This window comes from Pinus tabuliformis, chromosome 4_2, assembly GCF_031772625.1.
Source record: "Pinus tabuliformis cultivar Carrire ecotype Pingquan chromosome 4_2, CPIR1, whole genome shotgun sequence".
NCBI classification, from domain to species: domain Eukaryota; kingdom Viridiplantae; phylum Streptophyta; class Pinopsida; order Pinales; family Pinaceae; genus Pinus; species Pinus tabuliformis.
Genome location: NC_142304.1, coordinates 282,388,426 through 282,414,857, shown reverse-complemented (window position 1 = coordinate 282,414,857; position 26,432 = coordinate 282,388,426). Strand labels below are relative to the sequence as shown.

The 26,432-nt window shown below is 36.3% G+C and overlaps 1 protein-coding gene across 1 annotated transcript; it reads right to left on the bottom strand.

The window, feature by feature from the left end:
* Positions 1-2,805: 2,805 nt before the first annotated feature.
* On the bottom strand, positions 2,806-8,545 carry LOC149169094 (putative pre-mRNA-splicing factor ATP-dependent RNA helicase DEAH2). The gene is made up of 7 exons (XM_089428552.1): positions 8,092-8,545; positions 6,262-6,449; positions 4,821-5,905; positions 4,360-4,485; positions 3,983-4,221; positions 3,762-3,880; positions 2,806-3,270 (listed from the first exon to the last, which is right to left on the bottom strand). Exons 1-7 carry the CDS (start codon positions 8,347-8,349, stop codon positions 3,135-3,137), a joined length of 2,151 nt encoding a protein of 716 aa, XP_089284678.1. The 5' UTR covers positions 8,350-8,545; the 3' UTR covers positions 2,806-3,134.
* Positions 8,546-26,432: the final 17,887 nt, after the last annotated feature.

Genomic DNA, 26,432 nt, shown 5'->3' with positions numbered 1-26,432 from the left:
ACCCATAACTGACTACATTTATCCTTATTTACTCTAACAAGTTTGACTACCCCTATGATTGTTGCCTATTATATTTAAAATCATAATCTTTGTCGTAACCAAAAAAATTCATAAGCATCACAAAGGCTATTCATGTTGAATGTAAGAGGAAAATAAGCCAAGGTAATTGATAACAAACCACATGCCAAGTGTTAATGCATTTGTATTTTATAATTGTGGTGAAAATTAAGATTTTTTTGATGTTCCTACCTCAGCAAACATTCTTATAACTAATATGGACTAAATAGTGATTCATCGATGGCCACTACCCACAAATGATGGTTGATAAATGACTTTGAAAACTATAAAATCAACCTTAGATGGATTCAAGATTTGAGTTATATACTCTTCCCAATTTGTTTTGGAGAGTTTGCTGGAGGAACCCAATTTCAAGAACATCAAGTATTTTAAAAACATTTTAAATGAGGAAATAGATTCCACACATCAATGAATTTGAATAAAAATATAATATTGCAAACTGTTATTTATGCTTTAGCATTATTAATCTGCGAGGAATTATGTAAAAAATAAGACAGTGCTATTAAATATGCTGAAAAGCATCTTATTTATTTGTGTAGAATTTGAATATAAATATATTATTGCAAACAGTTATTTATGCTTAAGCAATATTAATATGTAAAAATAAATAAGACACTGCTCTTAAATATGTTAAAAAACATTTTATTTATTTATGTAGAATTTGAATAAAAATATAATATTACACTGTTAATTAAATTTGAGCAATATTATTCAGTAAAGAGTCATGTAAAAAAAATAAAGCAGTGATATTAAATATACTAAAAAGTATCTTATGTGTAAATTTACATGTAAACCTATCTTATAATAAATTCTAAAAATTGGCATGAATTTTATTAACATAATTTTGATTTGTGATATTTATTTTATATGTGAATGTGTAAAAGATTGTTATTTATTTCACATAAAATTTATTTTATTAAATTAAAATTATTAAAATTTTTTCACATTATTAATTGGATTGAAAACATGAAATCTTGACATAATAACCTTGAGTGATATAAGAATATAATTAATGTGAATTTAGTTAATGAGTAATATAGGAATAGATTTTATGTAAATTTAATTAATTATATATAATGTGTTTGATTTAATGAATAGTATGAATTGTGTAATCCAAAATTATATTTAATTTCATTTATAACATAAACCACTCAAGAATATAATTAATGTGAGTGATATAAGAATAGAATTAATGTGAATTTAGTTAATGAGTAATATAGGAATAGATTTGATGTGAATTTAATTAATTATATATAATGTGTTTGATTTAATGAATAGTATGAATTATGTAATCCAAAATTATATTTAATTTCATTTATAACATAAATCACTCAAAAATATAATTAATGTGAATTTAATTAATGAATAATATAGGAATAGATTTGATGTGAATTTAATTAATTATATATAATGAATTTGATTTAATGAATAGTATAAATTGTGTAATCCACAATTATATTTAATTTCATTTTATAACATAAATAAATATTATTCCTAGTTACCATGGCAATTCAATTGGTAATACCCATGATATCAGTTTTATAGTTTGAAGTTGTAGTTTGAAGTTAAAAAGCCATGCATGTGGTTCACCTAAACCCAGTTACCAATTCTACAAAGATCAAAAAATGATACACTATTACACTATTAATAGCTATAACTATTATAACTAATTACTATAAAGTGTCATAGGAAAAGAATTAATAACTATTATAACTAATTACTATAAAGTGTCATAGGAAAAGAATTATGATTTTTGGGATGTGTCATAGGAAAAGAATTATGATGTTTGGGACGTGTTATTAAGCACATAATGTAGCAAAACTTGTTAACAAATTAAAAATCTCAATCTCCATGAAAATATGGGAATAAATCTTCATAAATAAAAATCTTTTTTATTCATATATATATTTAACTTATAATAGTAAATTTAAAATAAAATTAATTTATTTTATTTTATTTTATATATATATAATTTTATTTTTTTATATGAAATTCTACAATGCTTATTATGAATGCATCCTTATCCGCATATACCGGCAATTTTAATTCATGATTTATGACTGAGCTAGTTGTAAGTAACTAGTAGAAATCTTTCTTAGCATTTCAATTTTAATTTGTCATTTATGAATGAGCTAATTGTAAGTAACTAGATGAAATCTTTCTTCGCATTTCTTAACTATCATATCAGGAAGAGATGAACTATGACACATAACAAATGAATTGTCGATAACTAACACAACAACATCCAATACTGAACCTTTCTGCAAAATTCGCTACTGGGCATTTAATACTCTGGTCGAATTTTTTGAACTTACAGTCCACGAATGAAGGCTGAAAAAGCTTGGTTGGCATAACGCACAACCAAAAGCAAATTATGGAATGCTATTAATAAAGCTCTCTAAAATAAGGTTCAGCAAATCCAAAAGAAACCAAATCTATGACAATTCTAGTAAGAGATATTAACAAAATTTAAACGAATAGTGAAATAATTTGGACAGCTAAGCTCTCAGGCTACGGATGGATTCCACTATAATTCTTCCAAATAATATCCGAATTTCAGCATCTAATGGCGACAAGAAGATATTTACAGCCGTGTTCATCCTTTGTGCTAATGGCAAGTACAGGAAATCCTTCTTGTCTTATAGAATTTCAGAATACGAGCAAAGAGAAAAAGTGCAAGCAATTAGCAGCTAAGTCATTCCAGAAAACAAAAATTGTCATAGAAAATATGCTGAAAACAATCCCATTTGAAAACTTTGGGATTTGCTGAGGAACAATTTTTAATAAAAGACCATACAGAACACATCTCGGATTTACTTTCCAGTCAAATTTGACAAATGTTTCAATGAAATATTCAGTTCAATAAGATATCCCATTTGAGATTCTTGTCAAAGAAGACTCTTAACAAATAGATTCACAGATACAAAATATCTTTTAATATTTGATTTTCACCATTTGAGCTCACTGATACACAGATAATACCCTGGTAAAATGCATATGCTGTAATGGACTATATCTGAAACTCAAGCTGATTCCTTTTCACAGAAAGAACGGCTTTAAGAACTTTTGTTTTTGCTCTTGGATTCTGATCTCTCCCTCTCACGCTTAATGTAGATTCTCTCCAAAACACGCCTTGCCTCACACTGCGGAAAATTGCTCAAATCATAATAATGTGGTGCGATATCAATCAGCCTGTTAAAAACATACAAAACAATGTCAATCAGTCTTGCCATCATAATAGTATAGTAACAAAATACACACCCTTCAAAGCATACAGCATTAATAGTCTTAATTTTTTCCCCCAAATAACAGTATCAGTAACATAAGATTGACAAACCCACTGTCATACGACAAAACTGTGTAGCCAGTCCAAAAAAGCCCCAACCTTGCATTTAACCTTTGGAATTATGAATGTGCTTAAATTTGAACAGGCAGCCAAGGCAACAGGAAGGAAAGCTGGATGAGAAAAATCGTATTTAAACATTTTATCTGGTCCTAGTATGAACAAAATTGGATGGGAACACTTTCCTCATAATTAAAATCGTATTTAAACATTTTATCTAGTCCTAGTATGAACAAAATTGGACGGGAACACTTTCCTCATAACCTGATTATCCTATAATAATCATAATAACTAGTAAATCACCATTATCTGCAAATATAAATGCAAGGAGTCTACTCACCACTCTCCACGAACATCTGTGACAGTGCGAATGAAGTTCCTGCTTGTCAATACATATTCGTTGTATATGACCCATTCTGGCTTGTGGTCAAGACAATTAGATGGATGTAAATGGACTATCTGCCATAAAAATAGGGAGCACAGTTAAAACAAGCAAATAAACGAAAATCATAAACAAATAAACAAATACAACTGTGAACAAATAGAAAAGACATTGGGCACCTGATTGTCTTTAACTGTTAGATAGTGGCCTGTACGCTCCATGTGTGCTGCATGCATGAAATACCCTGCTAGCATTGCCTTCCGTATATTCACATAATAATCACGACTATTGAAGTCAGTGCTGCACAACTTCAGGTTGTATCTGTTCATTATGCGTACTAGTTGCTGTCTCACATTGTCTGCAGATTTGAGGGCTCTTGTATTGATAAAATTCTCGTAACACCATGTTGGATCCTCATCTGTGGGCTCATGCAACACGCAAAATATAGTTAGATATATTCTGCTTAAGAATAATGGTAACACCAATGTTTTCATCAAATTACAAACACAGCATGTGAAAATATGAAAACCAAACAGCATCAAATTGAAAAACTTACTATTCTGCTTATAAGCGTGGTACACATTTAACAGCGTCAGGTGATCTCCATCAATGTGCGCAAACCGAGCTTTTGCTTCATCTGCAGCTTTCTGAGCTTCCCTAGGCCGCAGAAAGCAATTGGGGACTAAAGAAAGAGCAATTTGTTATCACAGATGAGGCCCACGGAGGTCAGCAGACGCATAGAGGCGAGATGACACCATGTACATCACGAGTGATGCACTCAGTACTGCAGCTATCTGCATCATCGCTAAACTCAAGGAATCTATGTCATGCAAGAACTAGACAACAAGCATGGATGATGCTTTGATGCAAATGCAGAACAACTAGTACTGAGTGCCTATTTATTGCTACCCTAGAAATGCATGACTGGGGAGAGACAACTAGACAGCATAGAATACACACAAAAGCCAGACAATAACTCAGTAATTACATATTGTGCACTGGAATATAAAAACATACCTGATAGCATTGCAGTGATGGAAAGAATTTCATTGGAGCAGTTGAATTCTGGGCTGACAACTAACATTTTTGACATTTGAGGATCCAAAGGAAACTCACTCATTAATTCTCCCAACTTTGTTAGATTTCCATCATCATCTAAAGCACCCAAATAATTCAAAGTCTCCAATGCTCGCATCAGAGTTTCTGGAGCAGGTGGGTCCATAAAGTCAAAGTGTACTAAGTCGTCAATCCCCAACTTCTTCAGATTAAGAACCACATTTGCTAGATTGGAACGTAAAATCTCAGGGTATGTCTGTGCTTGAAGATCATTATGGAAACTCTTTTCTGTATAAAGTCTGAAGCATTTTCCTGGCTGTGTTCTACCAGCACGACCTGATCTTTGATGAGCACTTGCCTTTGATATCGGTGAAACTAGTAAAGACTCCACACGTATTCTAGGGTTGTAAACTTTTTGCTTTGCAAAACCAGGATCAATCACATAAACTATCCCATCAATTGTCAAGGAAGTTTCTGCAATGTTAGTTGACACCACAACTTTTCTTCCAGGAGGACCACCTTCCCTCAATGGTGGTGGAGCTGGTTCAAAAATCTTTTGCTGCATTGCTGGGGGTAGGGTTGAATAGAGTGGAACAGCTTTCACAGGCCCAACCTGATCACCCAGGTTCTGAATCTCTTTTGTAATTTTCTTACATGCATCTTCTATTTCCTCTTCTCCAGTAAGAAAAACAAGTATGTCCCCAGGTGTCTCACACGTATGTATCTGTACAACTGTCCTAATTGCCGCTTCAAGATAATCCCTCTCTGGTTCCTGAGTGTAGAATATCTCAACTGGATGTAATCTGCCAGGTACTTTCATGAGAGGAGCAACATTGAAATAAGCTTGGAACTTTTCAGCTTCCAAAGTAGCACTCATAACAACAAGCTTCAAATCTTGTCGATTTCTTAAAACTTCCTTTAGAAGGCCAAAAAGAACATCAGTAGCCAAGGTTCTCTCATGTGCCTCATCAAGAATGATCACCCTATACCGCTCTAATAATGGGTCAGTCATTGCTTCCCTAAGAAGCATACCATCTGTCAAATACCTGCAGGAAAAGTGTACAAGACCATGACAGAATATCAATATCACAAAAGCGCATGAGCAAGCTTTCTAGGAAACTTTACAGGAACTTAAGTAATACAGTGATACATTTGCATTAGGACATTAACAAAGACAGAGAAGCCAAATAGCAAAATAAAATGCAATCCTACATAGGTGTGTAAATCTGACAAGTCATGAACTCTTCCTGCTAGTTCTTTCTTTTTTGCTTAGATAGCTTGGGCAAGTGAAAATCATGTTTGAAAGTACAATCTAGTAGTTCATGGATTGTTTTACACATTTCATGTTGATTTTGTTAATATGTTTAGAGGAATCCATGTTTGATGACTCAAAAATACTCACTTAAGAACAGTCTTTGAGCTGCTGCAATCTTCAAATCGAATACTGTAACCAACTTCTTCCCCAATTGTCACATCCATTTCCTCAGCCACTCGTCGAGATACAGACATTGCTGCCACTCTACGAGGCTGAGTACAGGCGATCTGTTTGCGATTTGAAGTGTATCCCGCCTCAACCACAAATTGAGGAATCTGTAAAAGAAAACATTTCAGACTGAGAAACCATAAATTTTACAATTGATATTAACCATGAGTAAATTTCACAATTTTACTCCTAAAGTAGCACAGTTTTGAAAATTGTCTATACAAGAAATGCAATCATTATATAGAATTAAAATAACTGGTAAAAGGCCATTATTTCTAGTCTGATGATTAATTTGACAACTATTTGGATATAGAAAAGGACACATAAGATTCAATGGACTTTTAGTAGTAAGAACTCCAGCTGATATGTCCAGACTGGTGATTAATTTTGACAACAATTTGGATGAGGTGAGCCAAGTGTAAGAAGTGAAATTCTAACAATTAGAACACTGGCTGAAACTACCAAATTACATATGCAGGCGTCAAGTACAAATGCACTTACGAAATGAAAATAAATAACATAAGAAATTAGTCATTCTGCTGTTTTCAACAGAGAATAAAGCTAAAGCACCAAACATTAAAAAAACAGAGGAAGTCAATGACAGGAAATCCCAAATATTAGATAATGGAGCTATCCAGATTTGTCTTTTTTCCATATAAAAATAGAAAATGTCAATATTTTGGCAATATCCAAATCGAAAGATCAGGGACAAAGTAGTTCTATTGAGAACTCAAACATCTAAGAAATGAAAAGTATATATCTATATTAAACAATAATAAAATATTGATAGGCTTTACTTCGATGGTTAAGCAGAGGAGACATATGTTTCGCCCATTGGAGTGCAGCATCTTATCACAACAACCTGTGGAGTAGAATACAATAAAGACACCAAGTAAAAGAAATGGAAAACGATCACAAAGAGTAAGGAGATGGCTCTCCTTCCAAATAGTCACCAATGACCTGAGAAATTGAAAACATAGGGAAGAGGAGAGGAGCGGGTTTCCCCCTAACTACTCCACCCCTACCCGGGACCCTAGAGTGGTTTCAGATGCTTGGCGAAGAACGTATGTTGGTGGCAAGGCAGAGCACGAAGAAGATTGTATAAGAAACGACAAAACGATAGATTAGAAAGGCATATTCTAGTATAAAGCTCGGGGCTGCTGTTGTGGGAAGAAGAATGTCATGGCAAGTGGTGGTCTAATTTCAGCACAGTGGTTACAACAGTAAGTGCCCGCTCCCAAACAACTCTCGGCCTTATGGGTAATGATGTTATTCAGATCTAGCAATGATAGCGGTAATATTATGTTTTCCTGTGTTCCTTTTTGTTTCGGCCATTGATTTCTTTACTGTACTGATGGCTTTTCACACGAGCTCGTGCCGCTCTCTTGACACATGCCTGAGAGCTTGTAAAGGAAAGAAATAAATGAACAAAGATATTATATTTGTCTTAAGGTGAGTCTACTGCAGATTGATTTTTAAATATTTTGACTCTGTACATCAATTTTGTAGGGATAGAAACTATTAAGCATATTTTTAAAAGGCGATGTATATAATTTCATTTCACCATAGTTCCAGGGCTCTTAGGAATAGAAGTCTAATTTTAGGCGGTATAATAAGGGTTTGATGGGAAACAAAAGTACCACTATAGTCAAAGATGCAATACAACTCAGATCAACCATACCTGGCGTCATAAATTTTTCCATGAGAGTTTATTTAAAAGAAAGAGAGAGGATAGATCGTGATGCATACCTGTGTGGTCTTGCCACTTCCAGTTTCTCCGACCAAAATCATGGTCTGATTCTTCTCCAGCGTATCCAGAAACTCCTGCTTCTGCTGCCATACGGGGAGGGTTTTTCTCTTCTCGAGAATCTCATAATACCTCTGAGAGTATGGCCGCCCATTCCAGCGATTGATGCCGGGCACTCCATTAGGGTTTAGTTTTTTGGTAATGGCGCCTTCGTCCACCACATCGAACAGGCTAAGCTTCCTCTTCCTCTCCGACCCCATCTTCACAGCCCCGAATGGAATGGAAGGAAATATTCAGAGCAAATATTCTGCTTTTATGGCGTCCTGCAAGCACCGCACCAAACCCTAACTGAATCACTGTAGTAATATTATTATTTCGGCCTGTCTACCAATTGCAGCCGTAACCTAGCAATGAGGAACCGAAGATGTGTGCTGATTCTATTTATCAAAGATGAACCATATGGCTTCGATAAATATCCGGCTTCTATTGTTTTACCATGGAGTTATTATATTCGATTTCCCTTGGACCGAATTTCACTTTGAAAGGATAAATTTTTGTACCGTTCTGTCGGTCGTGAAGGGCTTCAAAATTGGTCTCATTGAGGTGGGTACCTTACTAAAGATTGGGGGTGCTAATTTATTGTTGAGGTGGGTACCTTACTAAAGATTGGGGGTGCTAATTTATTGTTGGGGTTGGTTGTAAAAAAATTCCATTTAAGTTTACATTAATTAAGTTTACCTTGAGTTTAGGTTAGGGTTAGGGTTACCTTCCTGTGCAAGATTCAATTCAGTTTTGTTGTTTATAGGGATAGTTTTAGTTTTTACAAGTGGTTTCACCTTTAAGGCTTTTGTTAAAAATTTGAATCCATAATTTGATGGACTTAAATCCTAGGCAAATAAACTAATCTATATCTCATAAGTTAACTATAAATTTTTGTTATTTGTTTTGATTGGATAATAAGTCATTAAATATATTTTATGAAATTTTTAATTCTAATTTTTTTAATGTTTTTTATTTAATATTTGCATTCTTTTATTGAAAAAATAAGTTATCAATGATATTATATAAATGTATTAGCAAAGAGTCATCAACCTCATCCATTATGGAAAGAGTCTTTGGTTATCATAAAGATAACTTCCTTTTAGCGTGATCGAGACATTTTTTTATTGAAAAAATAAGTTATCAATGATATTATATAAGTGTATTCATAAAGAGTACTCAACATCATCCATCATGGAGAGGGTCCTTGGTTATCGAAAAACAACTTCTTTTTAGCGTGATCAAGTCATTTTTTTTATAAGAGGAAGGAATAAGAGAAAGAGAACGAAATTTGAAAGGTTAAGGCATTTGTCTTTGATGGTGATGTTGACATTAACAAGAAGTTAAGTGTTGCTTTTGGGATGAAGTATCACTATTGATTCTCAAGTGATACAAAGGTGAGAGTGGTTGTTTTAAATATGACACTTAAAGCTTCTTTATTGTGAGAGAACCAAAGTAAGTTGGCCCAAAAGGGTTGGATCTAATGATTAGGAGTGAGGAGTTTTTTTCTTAGTGGGCAATGCTCAATTCTTGTGAGGGTTATTCATGGAACCATGGGGTCAGCTTGAGGTAGTGATTGGACGTATGGTTGCACCCAATGAAATTATATTGAATGATTCCATGACTAGTGCACATATAAATGGATTAAAGTCCACCCTGTGTCCTTCAAAATTCAAAAGGATATCATGTGGTCATGAGTGAGATGTTAGATCACTCCCCAAATTTGAGAAGGTCACCAATTTGACTCTTTTGATCCCCTCAAGGTTAGAGGCTTGACATATCGGCATTTATGCTTAACCAGAGTTACCACTTATCAGCAACGATGAAGTCTCTAAGGGTTTCCCATGCTTGGGTTACATGGAAAGAATTAAAAATCAAGAACCAAATAAACTTAGAAGAATATCAAGGATAAGGATCTTTTATGGAGTAAGTTCAAGCAATATTTTGAACAAAGTGCTTATCTAATTGCTACTATGAGCAAAAGGTACTTGAGTACAATAACCTCTAACTATAAGGGTAATTAAAGAATGCAAGAGAATTCATAAACTCCTAAAATACCTTCTTGATTTCTCATGAAATGTGGAGCTTGAATTCTTATGTTTCCTTATCAAGCTTTGTTGAGGCCCTTAATGGACCCTAGACACCCATGCTTGGGGACCCTTCAAAATTTTCAAGCCTCGCAATAATATTTTTTGTGTGGCTTAAGCTTTTGATATGATTGGGGCTCTCAAATGATTTCAAGTTCTTTGATTAGTTTTCCTATCTAACCATGTACTTAAAGTGTGCATGAATGTTATGGGTGCTATGTTGAATGATTGATTTGTGGTGTTTAATGTGATCTTGATGTCTTCTCCTAGATGGATTTGACTCACCATCTGCTTATGTTGATGATGAATGAATTATATGATTGTTTTGATTTGCATAAATAGTATATTATGAGTGTTGTGTTCTCTTTGGGCCTTATTGCTTCGTTAAGCTCTTTTGGTTTACAATTGGGATGATCCTTGCTTGCTGCTTCACATAGTCTTTTTTATGTAAGGTTGGTTGAGTAGTTTAATATGTTTTTCCTCAAGGGACGCAACCACTCTCTCATTTGGCTAATAATGACTTTGTGTTTTTTTATTGTTTCATTCGTGATTACCATGTCTCCTTGTTAAAATTGTTTTGTCTATAAGCAGGTTATGTGAATTTTTAATTGTATTAATCATCATTCGTTGCTCCACTGAGTTAGGTTCATGTTACCTAGGGTAATTAGTTCTCACTAAAAGATCAGATAGGCCACTACTTGTTTGTTTATTTGATCTTACCTCTTTCTTGAAAATTACCTTTACATATTTCACATGTGTTGCTCCTCTAAAAAAACCCTAATTGTCACATTGCTTTTATAGTCATTTAGCCATAGGTTTGATGTTAAGAGGGGCTTGTCCTCCCCCTTTTGAGGCTAATGCTAACCTTGTTATGTTTCACTCTCTCAATTCTTCATTAGGGAAATCTATTCATAAATCTCCCCTTCTAAAATTTGTTAAGAAAATGGAACAGATCATATATAGGTCAATCTCCCCTATTATTCATCTCATCATATGGCTTTGGCCCTTACTAAATGGGGACTTATTGGGAAATTAATGCACATTTGGTCCTCTTCTGACATGATGGGCATATTTTGCAAAAGAACTAGATAGTTATGATTAAAGGCAAGCTTACTGATTATTTATATGGCAAAGGAATTTGCGCTTTCTTATGTGAAGCGAAAGAAGAACGAGATTTGATATTCCTCTATGGACCTTACTTTTTGGAATACCTTAAGCATTAGAGCCCAGATTTCGATCATAAGCTTAAGGTCCCTTTTATTGTTCCTTTGTTGGGTGCATTTGCCCCATCTTCCTCTTCATTAATGGGGAGATGATTCCTTGAGATATTGGAAATGCACTTAGCAAATATATAGATAAATCAAAGTCGAAGGTAGGAATGTTTGTAAGTGCAAGGATTTGTTTGGAGGTGGAACCTAAAAAAGGGACTTCTAGAGGTTATTCTCCTCTCCTTAGATAAGTAGAAGCATGTACATAAACTAGATTGTGGGCAATTGTCGTTCAAATGTAAGTATTTCCACAAATATGGTCTCTTTGCCAAATATTTTAGTGAAATTCAATCCCAAGCCCCAGTAGCAACCAAAAAAGACGAGAAATGGAAAATGGTGAAGGAAAAATTGAGCACAAATCCAAAAGCATCAACTGGAAATTACTCTGTCAACCTCAAAGAAACTTGTCACAGTAAGCTTGAGTCAAACAATCCCTCGCGGGTCATATTCATCAACACCATTAGCATTTAAGAGCATATTCAATGTAATATCTAGTGCCCAGCCTCAAATCATCCCATTTTAACAAATAGGTTTGAAGTTTTATCTCAACAAGGAGAAATGATCATGGTGGAAGCACATGCATCAACAATTGAGCATGTGGGATTGAATCCAGTTCTCATCCCTCAAGCATTTTAGCAATCCATCTTCTTAAAAACTCTTGTGGAAAGTCCTCTAGCTCTAAAAGAAGATCTTGCCTCAAATTGATAGAAAGAGATCAACCATATCATAAGGAAAATCAAACCACAAATTAGTTGTGTCACGACAAGGAAGAAAATTGATCAACAAATAGACGAAGAAGACAATGAAGAGGAATGATCCCCAAAAAAGGTCAAGAGGAAGCCCACAAAAGATAAAAGGGGGGAAATTGTAAATAAAGAAAATTCATTGGGTATACAAACCACAATAAAAAGCTTGTCAGGGGCAAGGATCAAATCTTAATTTATGAACAACACGAGACTTCAAGTTCCTCTAGGCCTTTTAGGAGGTAGCACTAAACCATCAAATGTTAAATAATACTTTTTGTCTCCTAAAATTTTAAAGGCCTAGGTAGAAAAATTAAAGAAAATGCTCCTAGAGGCCTAATAAGAGTTGAAAATTTGTCAGTTGTCCTCATCCAAGAGACAAAATTGAAGGAGAAAAACTTCTAGCTATTTGAATGAACCATTGGAAAAATAATGTTGAAGATGCAATTAGTGCTACGAGAGTAGTGGGAGGATTTTGTACTCTCTGGCACTCATGCCAACTTATTTTAAATTTTCCCCAACACACTCAACATTGGATTCTGACTTGTCTTACCAATCAAACTTTAGGTCTTTCATTTCATCTATTTAATGTTATGTGCTAACTCATTATATGGAAAATGTAGACTAATGGTTATCCTTAAAGGCACTTAAAGGATAAACAATCATCATAATTAGTATAATGGTAGGTGATTTCAATTTTGTTTTGTCAAACAAAGAAAGATGAGGAGGCAGTATGGTGAGAGGTCATTTTCAAGAATGGATGGAAGATTTTGTAGCAAAATAGGACTGATCCATGTGGATATTGGTGGCCACCCGCCTATTCCACTTGGACCCCCACCACTGTTTCTTTATGTTTTTCAGTTTCCTTAATTGTAGCATAGTTTACTATTTTTGGCAGTTTTTGGGTATTGAACTTCGGAAGTCGTTTTGAGGCCCTAAACAACGCTTTTTTTTTTTAAACGGGCAAACTCAAAGACTCATGTTTGCAGCCGAAATTTGTATTCCTCGAATAGATCTTTCTAATGAGGTATTGTGCAAACGGAGATCGTATGCCAAAGTTACAACCCCGGGAAGTTGATGTACCAATTTACTTAAACAGGGCCCACAATTTTGGCACTTCATCTCCTAGGGTTAGGTTTTTGGATGTTTAGGGTTTTCCATTGTTTCTCAATAATAAATAGGCCTTCGAGCCTCATTGTAACACAATTCAGAGGCATGTAGCTGCTACATCTCTTCTCAGAGATAAGCTACCATCGCCCGAGCTAGTTTATTTCCATTATGTATGTAAGCATATTTTAGTTCTTTGATATTAATGAAATGAAGTATTATTTCTACTACAACTCTGTATTTATGGTTATATTTGTGCTTTGTTGCGTTCATGTTTAAGTTTGGATCAAATGGTTATCCTTAAAGGAACTACAAGGATAAAAAATCATCATAATTAGTTAATGGTAGGTGATTTCAATTTTGTTTTGTCAAACAAAGAAAGATGAGGAGGCAGTATGGTGAGAGATCCTTTTCAAGAATAAATGGAATGTTTTGTAGCAAAATAGGACTTGGTGGATCTCAAGCCAATAAAAGGGAAACACGAATGGATCTTTGAGAGGTTAGGCCCTCACTACACAACATTAAGATTAGATCACTTCCTCATTTATAGTGATTTTCTTCTCTAGGATTAACATATCACCTGCAAGGCCATCCCTTTTATTGTCTCAAATCATAAGCCCATCTCTCTTTCTTTTAAGCAACATCAAACTCTTGGACCCATTCCTTTCCAAAATTTCCCCTTTACTAGAGCACCAAAACACTAGAGGTCATGTATGAAGCATGAGGTAAGTTCGTGTTTGGTTCCCAATCATATGCATGGAAGGAAAAACTTTGAGCTATTAAGCTTGCTCTAAAGCAGTGGCTTGAGAGCTCCTATATCTCCCTTGTCGAAGAAAGATTACACCTTCAAGGTCAAATTCGAGCTCTTCAAAATAGAATGGAGAAAAGGGACATAAAAAAGCAAAGGCTATTCAAGGAGAGAGATTTATACAAAATAAAATATATAGAGCCCATCACAAGGAGGAAGAGGAATGGAAAATTAGATTTATAAGAGGCTGAAATTTGACAACAAAAATCCTCTCTCTTTCATAAGCAAGCAAAAGCAAAAATATAGAAAAATGCAGTAGAAGAAATCAACCTTGAAGATGGTACATAGTTCAATGACTTTGTATCAGTCAAAGAAGCAACATGTGTTTACTACTTTATATATAGACAAGGAAGAAGAAAATCCAACTTCCATTCAAGAAATGCTAATTTGTAATCCTTATTTGGTGGCCCTTAAGGAGATTTCAAATTTGTCTAGAGAGATGGAAGAAGCATGCATCATAAAAGTTATCTAGAGTCTTAATCCAATAAGGCCTAGAGTTTAGATTGGTTTTCCGTTCACTTTTATTGGGTCTACTAAGCTATTATCAAGCATGGCTTGAGGAGATCGTTGGTCCATTCACAAAAAAAGAGTAAAGTCAGAGGAAGCATCAATTCCTCCCTCTAGTCACTTATCCCTAAAGAGGTTCAACTTATTTCATTGTGTTACTCCTCATACAAAATTCTAACAAAAATAATAACTAGAAAATTCAAGAAGATTGTCTAAAAAATTCATTTCAGAGAATTAAAGTGGATTTATGCAAAAAAAGGTGAATTGTGGATAACATAATTATGGTTCAAGAGGCAATACATTCTAGCAAAGACAATAAAGAAAAATGTATGATTATTAAAATGGACATGAAAAATGCTTTTGACGGGGTACACCATTCATTTTTGTTTGATGTCCTCCCTAAATTTTGGTTTGATGAGTCCTTTGTTCTTTGTGTTGAAGTTTGTATGAAGTCTCCCTAGTTTTATCCCCTCGTGAATGGAAAACAAACCTCTTTTTTCAAGAGAAAAATGAGGTATATGGTAAAGATGGCCTCTCTCCTCCTTGTTTTACACAAGTATGGTTGAAGCCTTTAACAAAAAAATAGAGCATGAATGAATCTCAAGTAAGGTGTAAGGGATCGACTTTGCAAGAGGAGTAAGAGGCACTGATCACTCTTAGTTTGCAAAGAATACTCTTTCATTGGGGATGCATCAACCATTATTGTATAATGAATGAAACTCATATCTGATTGTTTTCTCAATGCATTTGGAGGGAAACTGAAAAGTGGGAAAAGTCTAATAAATGCTTAGAGTATCAACGCTTATTGATTCTAGGCCATTTCTAGAATATTATACTTTCCCCATCTATCTTTATGGGCTTACTTTAAATACTCGAGGATTCCAAATTCTTTAAGTAAATCAACATCATATACTTGTCAAGGAGTCACATGTATTATAAAAATCAAATTATAGAAAAGGGGTTCATAGCGGTTGAATCCAATATGGAGGGTCATCCTCATCAAGTCTATCATATTAGCACTTCCCATCTTTCGACATTCAATAATGTCAACTCCCATAGGCATTGTGCAATAGGTTTTAGAAATTCTTGTGGCAAGGTGGGGGGGGGCATACCAAGAAGTTTCAACCTAGGAATTAAAGATCCAACATTGAATAATTTAGCAATGCGAGTAAATATTCTTTGGTAACTCGTTTACAGTTAGTAAAAGTGGTGGAAATCTATATTGGTCAAGAAATATTTCCGTGATAGCAAGAAATAATTTCTAGATACCCCACTAATAGAAGTGAAAGGACCTCCAATTTGGAATTTTGTAAGGTTATGGCTCCTCTAATTCAATCACAATTAACTTTGATTTTTCAAAACAACAAGTTGTTTAAAATGTGGAATAAGGGACAAGGGATTACAAATTTTTTCGATCTCTCTATCTAGGATGCCCTAGATAAAAACTAGTGGTTGATTTGGAAGCCCCTTTCTCCCTTTCCACATCTTACATTGGTGCTAGATATACTTTTCTTTAATATTTCGGTGTGTTCTCCTATGGATTGATCTCCTCCTAATGAAAGCGGTCAAGGTTCCAATGGATTCAAATTCTCATTCAAAATGGGGTACAATTGATTACTCTTTGATCTAACTTTACCGCCTAGTTCATGAATTTGGAATCATATATGGAGTGGGGATATCCTACCTAAAATTAATACCTTCTACCAGATCATGGTCCATTGAAAACTATCAACATGGAGAATCTTCAAAGGCAATTTATAGTAAGACCATCTAGATGTGCCTTGTGCAACAATGCAGTTGAAACACATTGGCCCTTGTTTTGTCCATTTTTAGTGTAGGTTTGAAGTTATGTCTTTGAAGAAATAACCCATAATATGGTCTTGCTTGAATTCTGGAGAGATATGTTCACATTATGGCATAACAAATATTATCGACATTTTTTAATAAACCGAATTTAAAAGGAGTGTTGATTTTGATGCCAAAAGGGACATGTTGGGGAATTTAACTTACAAGAAATAAGGTTGTCTTCCAACATATTAATACAATTTTTGATCAATTTAATTAACTTAAAATTTAGACATTGAATCATCAATCTGGGGGGAAAAGCTTACGAGATACTAACATTTTATGTGTAGGGTTTAGGACATAAATGGATTGTCTAACCTATGGGAAATCTCTTAAAGTCTGATCTAATACTGCAAACATAAGATTAATATTTCAAAATCAAATAACCCAAATCAAAGACTAAGAATGCTACATATATCTCGCTCATTGGATGGTAAATCAGAGAAATGTTTTGTTGGGCATACAATACAATCTTTCACTCAAGTGATATTCCTAAAAGTTCTTGTACTTGTTTATGAAGCAAATCTCATTTCCGCTCTTTAATGAGACTTATTCTTTTGTAGGTGATAATTTTAAATTAAATTGAAACATACAAACATATATTGAAAAGGAAAACAATCCACTGCATAAGTAACACTTCACAATGTGTTCCCTCATCATTGGATTGAAAACAAAGACTTTTCTTAATATCACAGGTTGCAAATATTTCATTGTTACCAATTCAAGTGTTCATAGAACATAATGAGAAACATAATATACCATTCAACCTTTAATAGAGACTTGTCTTCTCTACAAATGAATAACACACACTAAGAATATAAACAAGGAAAACATGACAATTGAACTAATTAACCAAACACACAAGATTCATGAAATCAAAAGAGTAAACTGCAAATCAAATATACTTATTAGTCTATGCTTCACACTTCTTATAAAACTACAATACCACAAACCAAATATGCACATAAAATGTTTCTCGGGATATCAACTCAACTGATTTATATTAATGAAATGAAGGTTCATCAATACATGGCAATAATATCTATATTCCTTAGACTAAATATTGATGTGTCAAATGATAGACTAACTCATTAGTTACATTGATAATTCACCAATTAAAAGGTTACATTACATCACTTCGTCGATGGCTTATATAGACTTTACATATTACAAAAGGGCATACAGTTGAACCTTGTTCAAATCCCCTCTTCCACGCATCAATTACATCGAATACATATCATGAGAAACGAAAGGTAATTTGGTAAATTTCTTGGCAAGAATAGACCACAATCAAATCAAATGACATAAGAAGATCTTCAACCGTTGGCCTCAATTGATTTGTTGGATGGATGTGTTGTTCTTGGCGTAGTTTGACCACAGGTCTGATCGGAGGATAATGCCTACCCTGACTACTTTGGAACGGATTGGATGAACATGGAAGCATCTTATAATGCCCTACTTGATCTTATCATGCTAATTTTGATTAGTGTTTAATTAACCTGAAAATATTGACTTATAATTATTAAGTAAGGGCTTGACCCTAACGATTTGGCTCCTAGACATCTAAGCCCTGGTCCTCTAGCCCTAGACTAACCTAAGACCTAGCGTTCATCCCTAAACCGTAACGCCTTGCCTCTTAGAACTAGGCGTTATCCTCTTCCACTCTCAAAACCCTAATGGTTTCACCTTTAGGGCAAGTTGTTTCCTCTATACCCCTTAGAGAACCCTAACGATTTTATCCTTTAGTCCTTTAGACCGTCCTAGAGGCAATGGGATACAAAGTCTATGGCAACTTGAAACTCCGGAATGACCTCCCTACGTTATTGTAAGCTGTAGGCGGCGTCCAAAAACACTCTGCGTAGGTGTCATTCTATTGACGATGGATTTCTTCCCTCATCACTCCCAGCTCAGCTATTGTGTTGCTAATTTCTATGGCCAACTGATAATATTGGTATATACCTACACTTGCGAATCTATAATTTTATTTTACTAATATGGATTTTTATTATTTGTTTTTATTCAATTCTCATGGTGTCTTCTCAAATTTACTTTTGGATAAGATATGGTTTTCTCCAAATTATTTCTAAATCAAATATTCATATTTCGATTCCCAAGGTGTCTTCTCAAATTTACTGTTGGATAAGATATGGTCTGCTCCAATTTATTTCTAATTTAAATATCAATATTTCAATTCCTAAGGTTTTCCAAATTGTTTTCTCCAATTTAATTTTGAATTAAATATTAATATTTCCATTCCCAATGTGTCTTCTCAAATTTATTTTATGATAAGATATGGAAAGGAAAGTCAATGTCATTAAATTAAAAGGATGAGGAGGTAGTCATGGCATTAATGGTAAGTGGTTGAGGTGGATGAGAGGGAGAGTCATAAAGGGAAGGAGGATGAGAGGAGAAAGGGGAGATCCTTGTTCTTTATTTTGGCATTGGAGGATTTTATTTTGGGGGGAGGAATGTGGAGAAGAAGGGAGAGAATGGAGAGAAAATAAGAGAACTCAAATTTGGATCTATTGGAGAGTGTTTAATTTAGACACACTATAATTGGTTGGACTTAGGCTCGGAGGGCTAGGGAACATGTGGACGTTCCCTGAGCTAGGAAATCATTCCTAGTTGGCTGGGAGGTAAATTCAGTTGGGTAGCCCAATGGGAGCATCCACACAAAGTCAGAAGTATCCCAACCAAGCCACTAGAACAAGTATTCTTCCATTGTTGCTTGTTTATGTAAATTATTACAAATGATTTTTCTTACATGTTTAATATGTTGTAAATCAAATTGTACTTGTATGTTATTATCAAGTAAATGTATAGTTATAAACATGTTATTTTTCTTCTTATTATAATTAAATTAAAGGATAAATCTGTTTTAGTTAGAAGATCTAGGTCAGGTCCTCAGGTCCTCACATATGCTATCAGAGGTAGATTCAAAATCTGGACCTAAAACCCACACTACGCTTGTAAAAAAAAAAAAAAAAATCGTGTTTTGAGTTCCATCCACTTCATTTGATAACTTGCAAAACTCGTAGAATCAGAGACCGTTGAAAATCACTTAAAAAAGAAAAAGCTAAAAAAAATAAATATTAGATTTGCTCTTAAAGATATATTTGCAATCCCTTAAAGAATCTTCTACTAAAGAGAGGGCATGTAAGGGGTTGTCAGTGTATTGTCTTTATCGAACACAATCCTATGAAATCCTTACTCCATCAACTCTTTCTCGTTTATCCATCTTCTATCCGGGACATTAAATGTTGTAGAGCCAAAATCTACTCCATAAATATTTCTCAGGTTGGGCATAATGCCTTCTCCTTGTTTTTCCCTACCAAACTCAACAAAGCTTCAACCATATCTCCAACCACAAAACAAAAACAAAAAAATCTCATCACTTGCTATTTTTTACACATGACAATCTTCCTCCTCCGCTTCTCTAAAGCAACCACTGCAGCTTCACACTCTGCCCTAGCTTCCAAATATGACCCACATGCCACTTGAAGAGGCCCTGCTATTATATTGACTAAATAATAATTCTACACCACCAAGGCTACACATAAGCCTTTCTCCTTCTCCATATCTATATCCATCACCAAAGAAAAGAGGAGGTTGCAAGTAGTTAGCAAGATGCCTTCGAAGGAAGACTGAGGGGACAGAATGAGATTGGGGATAGACAACTCGTGAGAAATAACTCCTACTTTTTCTTTTCGTCGGTAAGGCCTATGCTTCGGTTGAGATAGGATGATATCCCCACTAGATGATAATCTCCATTATGGCTCTCACCACTGCACAGTCTCTTAAATTTAATGCTTCCATGGCACTAGAACTAGAGTGGAAGGTCGAAGCCAATGTATAGGAGAGACCTAGATCTCAGACAACATCAGTCTTCCTAGAAGTTGATTGTCAGGTTAACGGACATTGAGCTTGTTCCAATGCCTCTTTACTGTTCAATTTTCTTTTAGTTTGGCCCTTTTTCAATACATCCGGTCACCCGCCCTTATCCATAAATTGGGGGCACAGACTGTTAGCCTGCCTTGAAGTATGTATGGCGTAAGCACATCCCTCTATGCCTACCATAATTTTTTAATACAACCAATTACAACATGTTATCTCCTCACCTTCAAACAATTACTATTTTTAATTTTTCCAACTACTAATCAGGGACAAGAATAGCTTACGAGGCTTACATGGGAATAAAAAGGTTGAATGAGGAGTAAATGAAAAGTCAACGATGACCCTTTTGTGATTGTTATTATTGGAGATGATAACAAAGAATCTAAACTAAAGAGTACCCATAACGAAAGCGACAAAATTCTTTGTATCCTATCCACATGTATTGATAAACATTTTTAATCAAATTATTTCTGGTCTAGTCATAGTTGTTATTATACATACACAAGTCTTTCCACTACCCAATTAAAACATTTATTCAAGGATAAAACCTAAGATATTCTTATCCAAGAGTGGTTGTTTTCTTAAATCTGAGTAAAAAGGCCCTTTGCTTAAGGAAAAAAAATCCAACATCCATTTAATTGAATTGTTGCAATATGACTTACAAATGATCAAAATCATTTGGAAAAGAGTGCTCAAGTGTCCCAAACCAGTGAAAAGAGTATTCAAGTGTTGAAAACACAAAAATATCTAAATGACATAGCAGGTGACAAAGAGTTTCTTCAATGGTGTCCTCAGAGAGTTAGCATGATCGAGTGAGTATAACCAAATAGATAATCTAGATGAAATTCAAATCTACGTCTTGGATTTTTCCTGAAGAATGTGGACTGCAATAATAAAAGAATTGAGGTTAACAAGCTAAAAATTGTAGAAATTTTGAATAATATGACACTTATTCACATAGATTATCCTAATTATACATTATTGCGGAATACATGCATAATACATAACCTCTTCTACGTTGATCATCAATTTTACAGAAATAAAAACAATCAAACATCAATCGCATGCGCACATTAACACCGTATGTAATCCGGGGAAAGAATACAGCTGAAAACCCCACACTATCTGTATATTATAATGATTGAGAACATGTAACAATACATAGTACAATACTCCTCACAAGTACTCAGTACTATCTCCACCTGTTACACACAAACTAGCTCAGTTATGAATCAATCACAGGTTCAAATCTCCTCCACTGCTTGCCTGCCTCCACTGCGCAATCCTGCATGAGAGTAGATGAGAATGGCTGATCCAAACTTGTATTTCCCTTGGGTGAACCACGCAATCCTCATTGACAATACTCAATCCATTGATTGTGCAAATCTCATGCACAACTATAGTCACAACTGTTAGCAATCTCAACCTCTAACACTTGTCTCCACTGAACTGTCCATGTACTGAGTTAAATGATGTATTCTTTAGTTGCTTTATGAGTTAATAATTAGTGAATTAATTAACAATTAATTCACATCACTCATCACTAGTGTATTTGCAGTTAAACTAAATACAACTAGTTCAACCAAGTCAAATTGAACACAACTCCATCAACTCCTCAATCAACTCCACCAAACTCAATCAATTGAGTTCTAACTGAAGTCCATCATGCAATAGCTCAACTGACCCATAAGAAAAGCGTATTTCCTTCTGACAGCTGCATGTGCCACATCTGTAGCTCAAACTGAAATGCTCCAAGAGGATAAGATAATGTTTATAGTCCAAATATTATTATGAGCTAATAATATTCGACTGTTTTATTTTTAGCCTAGCAATCTAAAAATAGACACCGCCCATATGTCTAAAAATAGAAGTCCATCTATTTTTACCAACATGACCAATCATCCACAAATAGCATCCTGCAACTCATAGACCATGATCCATATGTCTAAAAATAGACTTTGCGCTAAAAATAGCCTGCGGGCCCACTTAGTGAAGGCGACTCCTTTCCACTAAGCTCCATCATCTTGTTGCATTCTCAACGCTCCCTCTCAACAAGATATGGATTATCAACAACCCCTATCCTGCCTTGGTGGTATTCGAATTTGCTCCTAGTGAGCGCCTTCGTCAAGATATTAGCATCCTGATCCTCCGTTGGAATGTATGAAAGTAACATGATTCTCCGTTGCACACAATCTCTGATATGATGGTACCTGATGTCAATGTGCTTAGATCTATCATGAAATACTGGATTAGCCGAGAGTTTAATGCAACTCTGGTTATCACAATAAATCACAGTAGGCTCCAAGTATGAACCGAACAACCCGACTAGGATCTTCCTCATCCATATAGCCTCGCATGCAGCCAAACTTGCTACCATATACTCGGCCTCTGCTGAACTGAGTGCCACGGATCTCTGCTTCCTGCTGTACCAAGAAACTGTTGTCGACCCGATACTGAAAATCCCTCTAGATGTGCTCTTTCTGTTCGTTGGGCTCCCTGCCCAATCTACATCCGTGAAGCCACATAGCTTCACCTCATCCTCCTGTATGTACCACAATCCATATCCCGATGTGCCTCTGAGATAACGCAATACATGCTTGCCTACCTTCCAGAACAGCTTGGTTGGCTTAACCAAAGCTTGTGAAAGCTGGTTAACGGCATAGCATATATCAGGTCGTGTATTGACCAGATACATAAGCGACCCCACCAACTGTCGATAAACAGTGGTATCCATACTTCTGCTGAAGTAGCATCCTCCTTCCTCCAACCTCCAGGAAGAGGAGTATCAACAGGATTGCAGCCATGCATGTTGAACTTCTCCAGTATCTCCCAAGCATACTTACCCTGAGAAACAAATAGTCCATCACTATGCTGCCAAATTTCCAATCCTAGGAAATAATGAAGGAGGCCCAAGTCCTTCATCTCAAACTCCTTAGCAAGATCATCCTTGCATGAAAGTATCAACAGCTCATCACCTGTTAGAATCAAATCATCTACATAAAGTACAATGATAAGCAACTTACCCTCCACCACAATCTGGTATAGGTTAGGATCCGCCTCACTCTTGGAGAATCCAAGTCTGGTGAAATAACTGTCTATCCATGTGTACCAAGCACGTGGTGCTTGTTTCAACCCATACAACGCTCTCTTGAGCCTGCACACATGCGACTCACTGCTGAAGATCTCAAAACCTTCAAGCTGATCTATGTACACCTCCTCCTCAATGACTCCGTTGAGGAACGCAGTCTTCACATCCATCTGATGAATGTGCCACCCCATCTGCGTTGAGAGAGCAAGAATTGTTTGTATGGAAGAATACCTTGCGACAGGTGCAAAGGTCTCCTCATAATCGATCCACTCTATCTGTGAAAAGCCTCGGGCAACAAATCTTGCCTTGTACTTCTCCACACTCCCGTCAGCTGCCTGCTTTACTTTGTAGATCCATCTCGAACCCACCACTGATTTCCCTTCCGGTCTTGGGACAATCTCCCATGCACTGTTTCTGACAATCGAATCATACTCTTCCACCATGGCATCTACCCATGCGGGATCCTCCATAGCTTCCTCGAAAGAGGATGGCTTAGTCACAACACATTTTCTCACAAGATCCATGTATCCAGTGTATTGATCAGGTGACTGTCTCTGTCTGCGTTGAGCTGTAGGTGGTCCTACAACCTTCTTTGCATCTTGAGCCAGTCGCTCAGCTTCTGTAATGCACTTTCTGCCGTCTGATGGTTGGCGCTGCATGAGTGGTCTCTTCCACTCCATGAACTTCGTCCTGTGGCTGATCCACATCCTGAAGCTCATCCTTAGGAACTAATAGCTCCTCATCTGCATGCAAGTGTGGCTCCCTCTCAAGCGAACACCTCATGGCTTTCTCCTCCTGAAATTTGATATCCTGTCGCACAACAGTCTTGCGACTGTCTGGCAAATACACACGATAGTTGTGGGGCGTATCAGTGTACCCCACAAATATCCCAACCTCTGTGGTCAGCTCCAGCTTCTTCCTGGCATCCTTTGTCACATGCATGTAAACGTTAGAACCAAAAATCCTCAAATGAGAAATACCAGGCCTCTTACTAGAATAAGCCTCCTCGGGTGTACTCATGCCAAGTATCCTGTGAGGACAATGGTTCTGCACATATACTACAGTATTGCATGCTTCCGCCCACAAGTGAAGGGGTAGGCCCTGATCATGCAACATCGCCCGTGCAACACCCACGATCGTTCTGTTCTTCCGCTCAGCAAACCCGTTCTATTGTGGGTTATGGGGAGCTATGAGCTCTCTTTGAATCCCTTCTGCGTTGCAGAAGTCCTTGAACTTACCAAAGATGAATTCACCACCATTGTCGCTCCTAAGAGCCTTCACCTTCTTCCTCAACTCCTTCTCAACCAGTGCTTTGAACTCACAGAACTTTGAGTATGTCTCACTCTTCTTTTGCATGAAGAAGATCCAACACTTCCGAGAGAAATCATCAACAAAGATCACATAGTACTTGTGCTTTGCTGTCGAAGCTATTGAGAAAGGTCCACACACGTCTGTGTGAATTCTTTCAAGGATCGTCGTGGTGCGACTATCCTTCTCGTGAAAGGTGGCTTTCACAAATTTTCCCAAAGTACACCCCTTGCACTGATTTGACTGTGCAAGGGTGCCTTTAGGAAGCCCTGTAGTAATATGCTGCAGTATCTTCAAGGCTCCATGGTGAAGGTGGCCCAATCTCCTGTGCCACAGCTCACCATCATCCCGGCTCACCAATCCTTCTGCCTTGCATGCCATTGCTGCGCAGCCATCTACATGCAACTGATAAAGGTTCCTGACTTGAACCCCTATCTTCCGGGTTTCTCCAGTTGTCTTACTACGCAGGAAAGCCTTTCCCTCGCTGAAAACAACATCATATCCCTTGTCTTCTAACATCGCCATAGAGATAAGATTCTTCTTCAATCTTGGAACATTCATCACTTCCTTCAATACGAAGGGTTTACCAGACTCCCTCTCAAAGGAAATGGTACCGATACCGGTCGCACTATATCTACCATCATCGCCCATCTCGATGTGCACTCCAAGATCTTTCTCCTCCATATTAGAAAACAAATCTCGATCTCCTGTCATGTGAAAAGACGCACCACTGTCCAAGAACCATACCGATCCCATCACACTTGATACCAAGCATGCGATCAACGAAAAATCAAGCTCAAACTACGAGGCTAAGGCCTCTCCTGCTGCAGATCCAGTAGCTTGCTTATTTTTCTTTTTCTGCGGACAATTTGTGGCATAATGTTTGTGCTGGTGACAATGAAAGCACTTCACCTTGGACATGTCCTGCTTCTTGCCTTTCGCACCGGAATGAGAAGCTTTCTTATTTTTCCCCTTCTTTGCTTTGGCAGCCAAAGCGTAATTTTCTTCATCAGGTGCCTTTGATGAAGATCTGTCCCTCGTGTTCCGCCTGATCTCCTCCTGCACAAGATCTGACCAAAGTCTCTCCCATCTTGGCAATTTCTCCCGACCATTGACAGAGTCCTGATAGGAATGCCAACTCTTAGGAAGACCAAGTAGAGCCAAGCTCACCAAGTCCTCATCATCGACAATCACCCCCACACTTCCCAGCTCATCCCTACACTTAGTGAACTTCGTGAGATACTTAGGCATACTGTCTCCTTTCTCACACTTAATGTTTCTGAGTTTATCCTTGAGCGCCAACTTCCTCTGGTTGCTCTTGCTTTGGAATAGATCTGTCAACGCTTTCCACATCAAGTATGGAGAAGCCTTTCCATGCAGGTTGGACACAATGTGATCCTTCACGCCCTCCAACAGAATCCTTCAACACTTTGTTGTCTTCTTTTGCCAAGCCTCAACTTGAGCAGTATCAGTAGGCTTTGGGACCTCAGCCTCTATGAACTCCTTCAGCCCATTGTCATCTAACACTGCCTCCATCCTGTCTTTCCATGCAATATAATTCGAGCTGCCCTCAAGGGCATACTCCAATCGAAATCCGTTGAAAGACATTTCAACTTTGACACCAAGAAAACACTGCTGCAAATTCGAAT

What these genes read in the sequence shown, in the direction of transcription:
- LOC149169094 (XM_089428552.1), bottom strand. Translation starts at nt 8,349, where the DNA reads ATGGGGTCGGAGAGGAAGAGGAAGCTTAGCCTGTTCGATGTGGTGGAC. An exon ending in GAAGTGGCAAGACCACACAG is followed by an intron (nt 6,450 to 8,091) that starts GTATGCATCACG and finishes TTTCTTTTACAG; the next exon opens with ATTCCTCAATTTGTGGTTGA. An exon ending in TAACAGTTAAAGACAATCAG is followed by an intron (nt 3,881 to 3,982) that starts GTGCCCAATGTC and finishes TTTTTATGGCAG; the next exon opens with ATAGTCCATTTACATCCATC.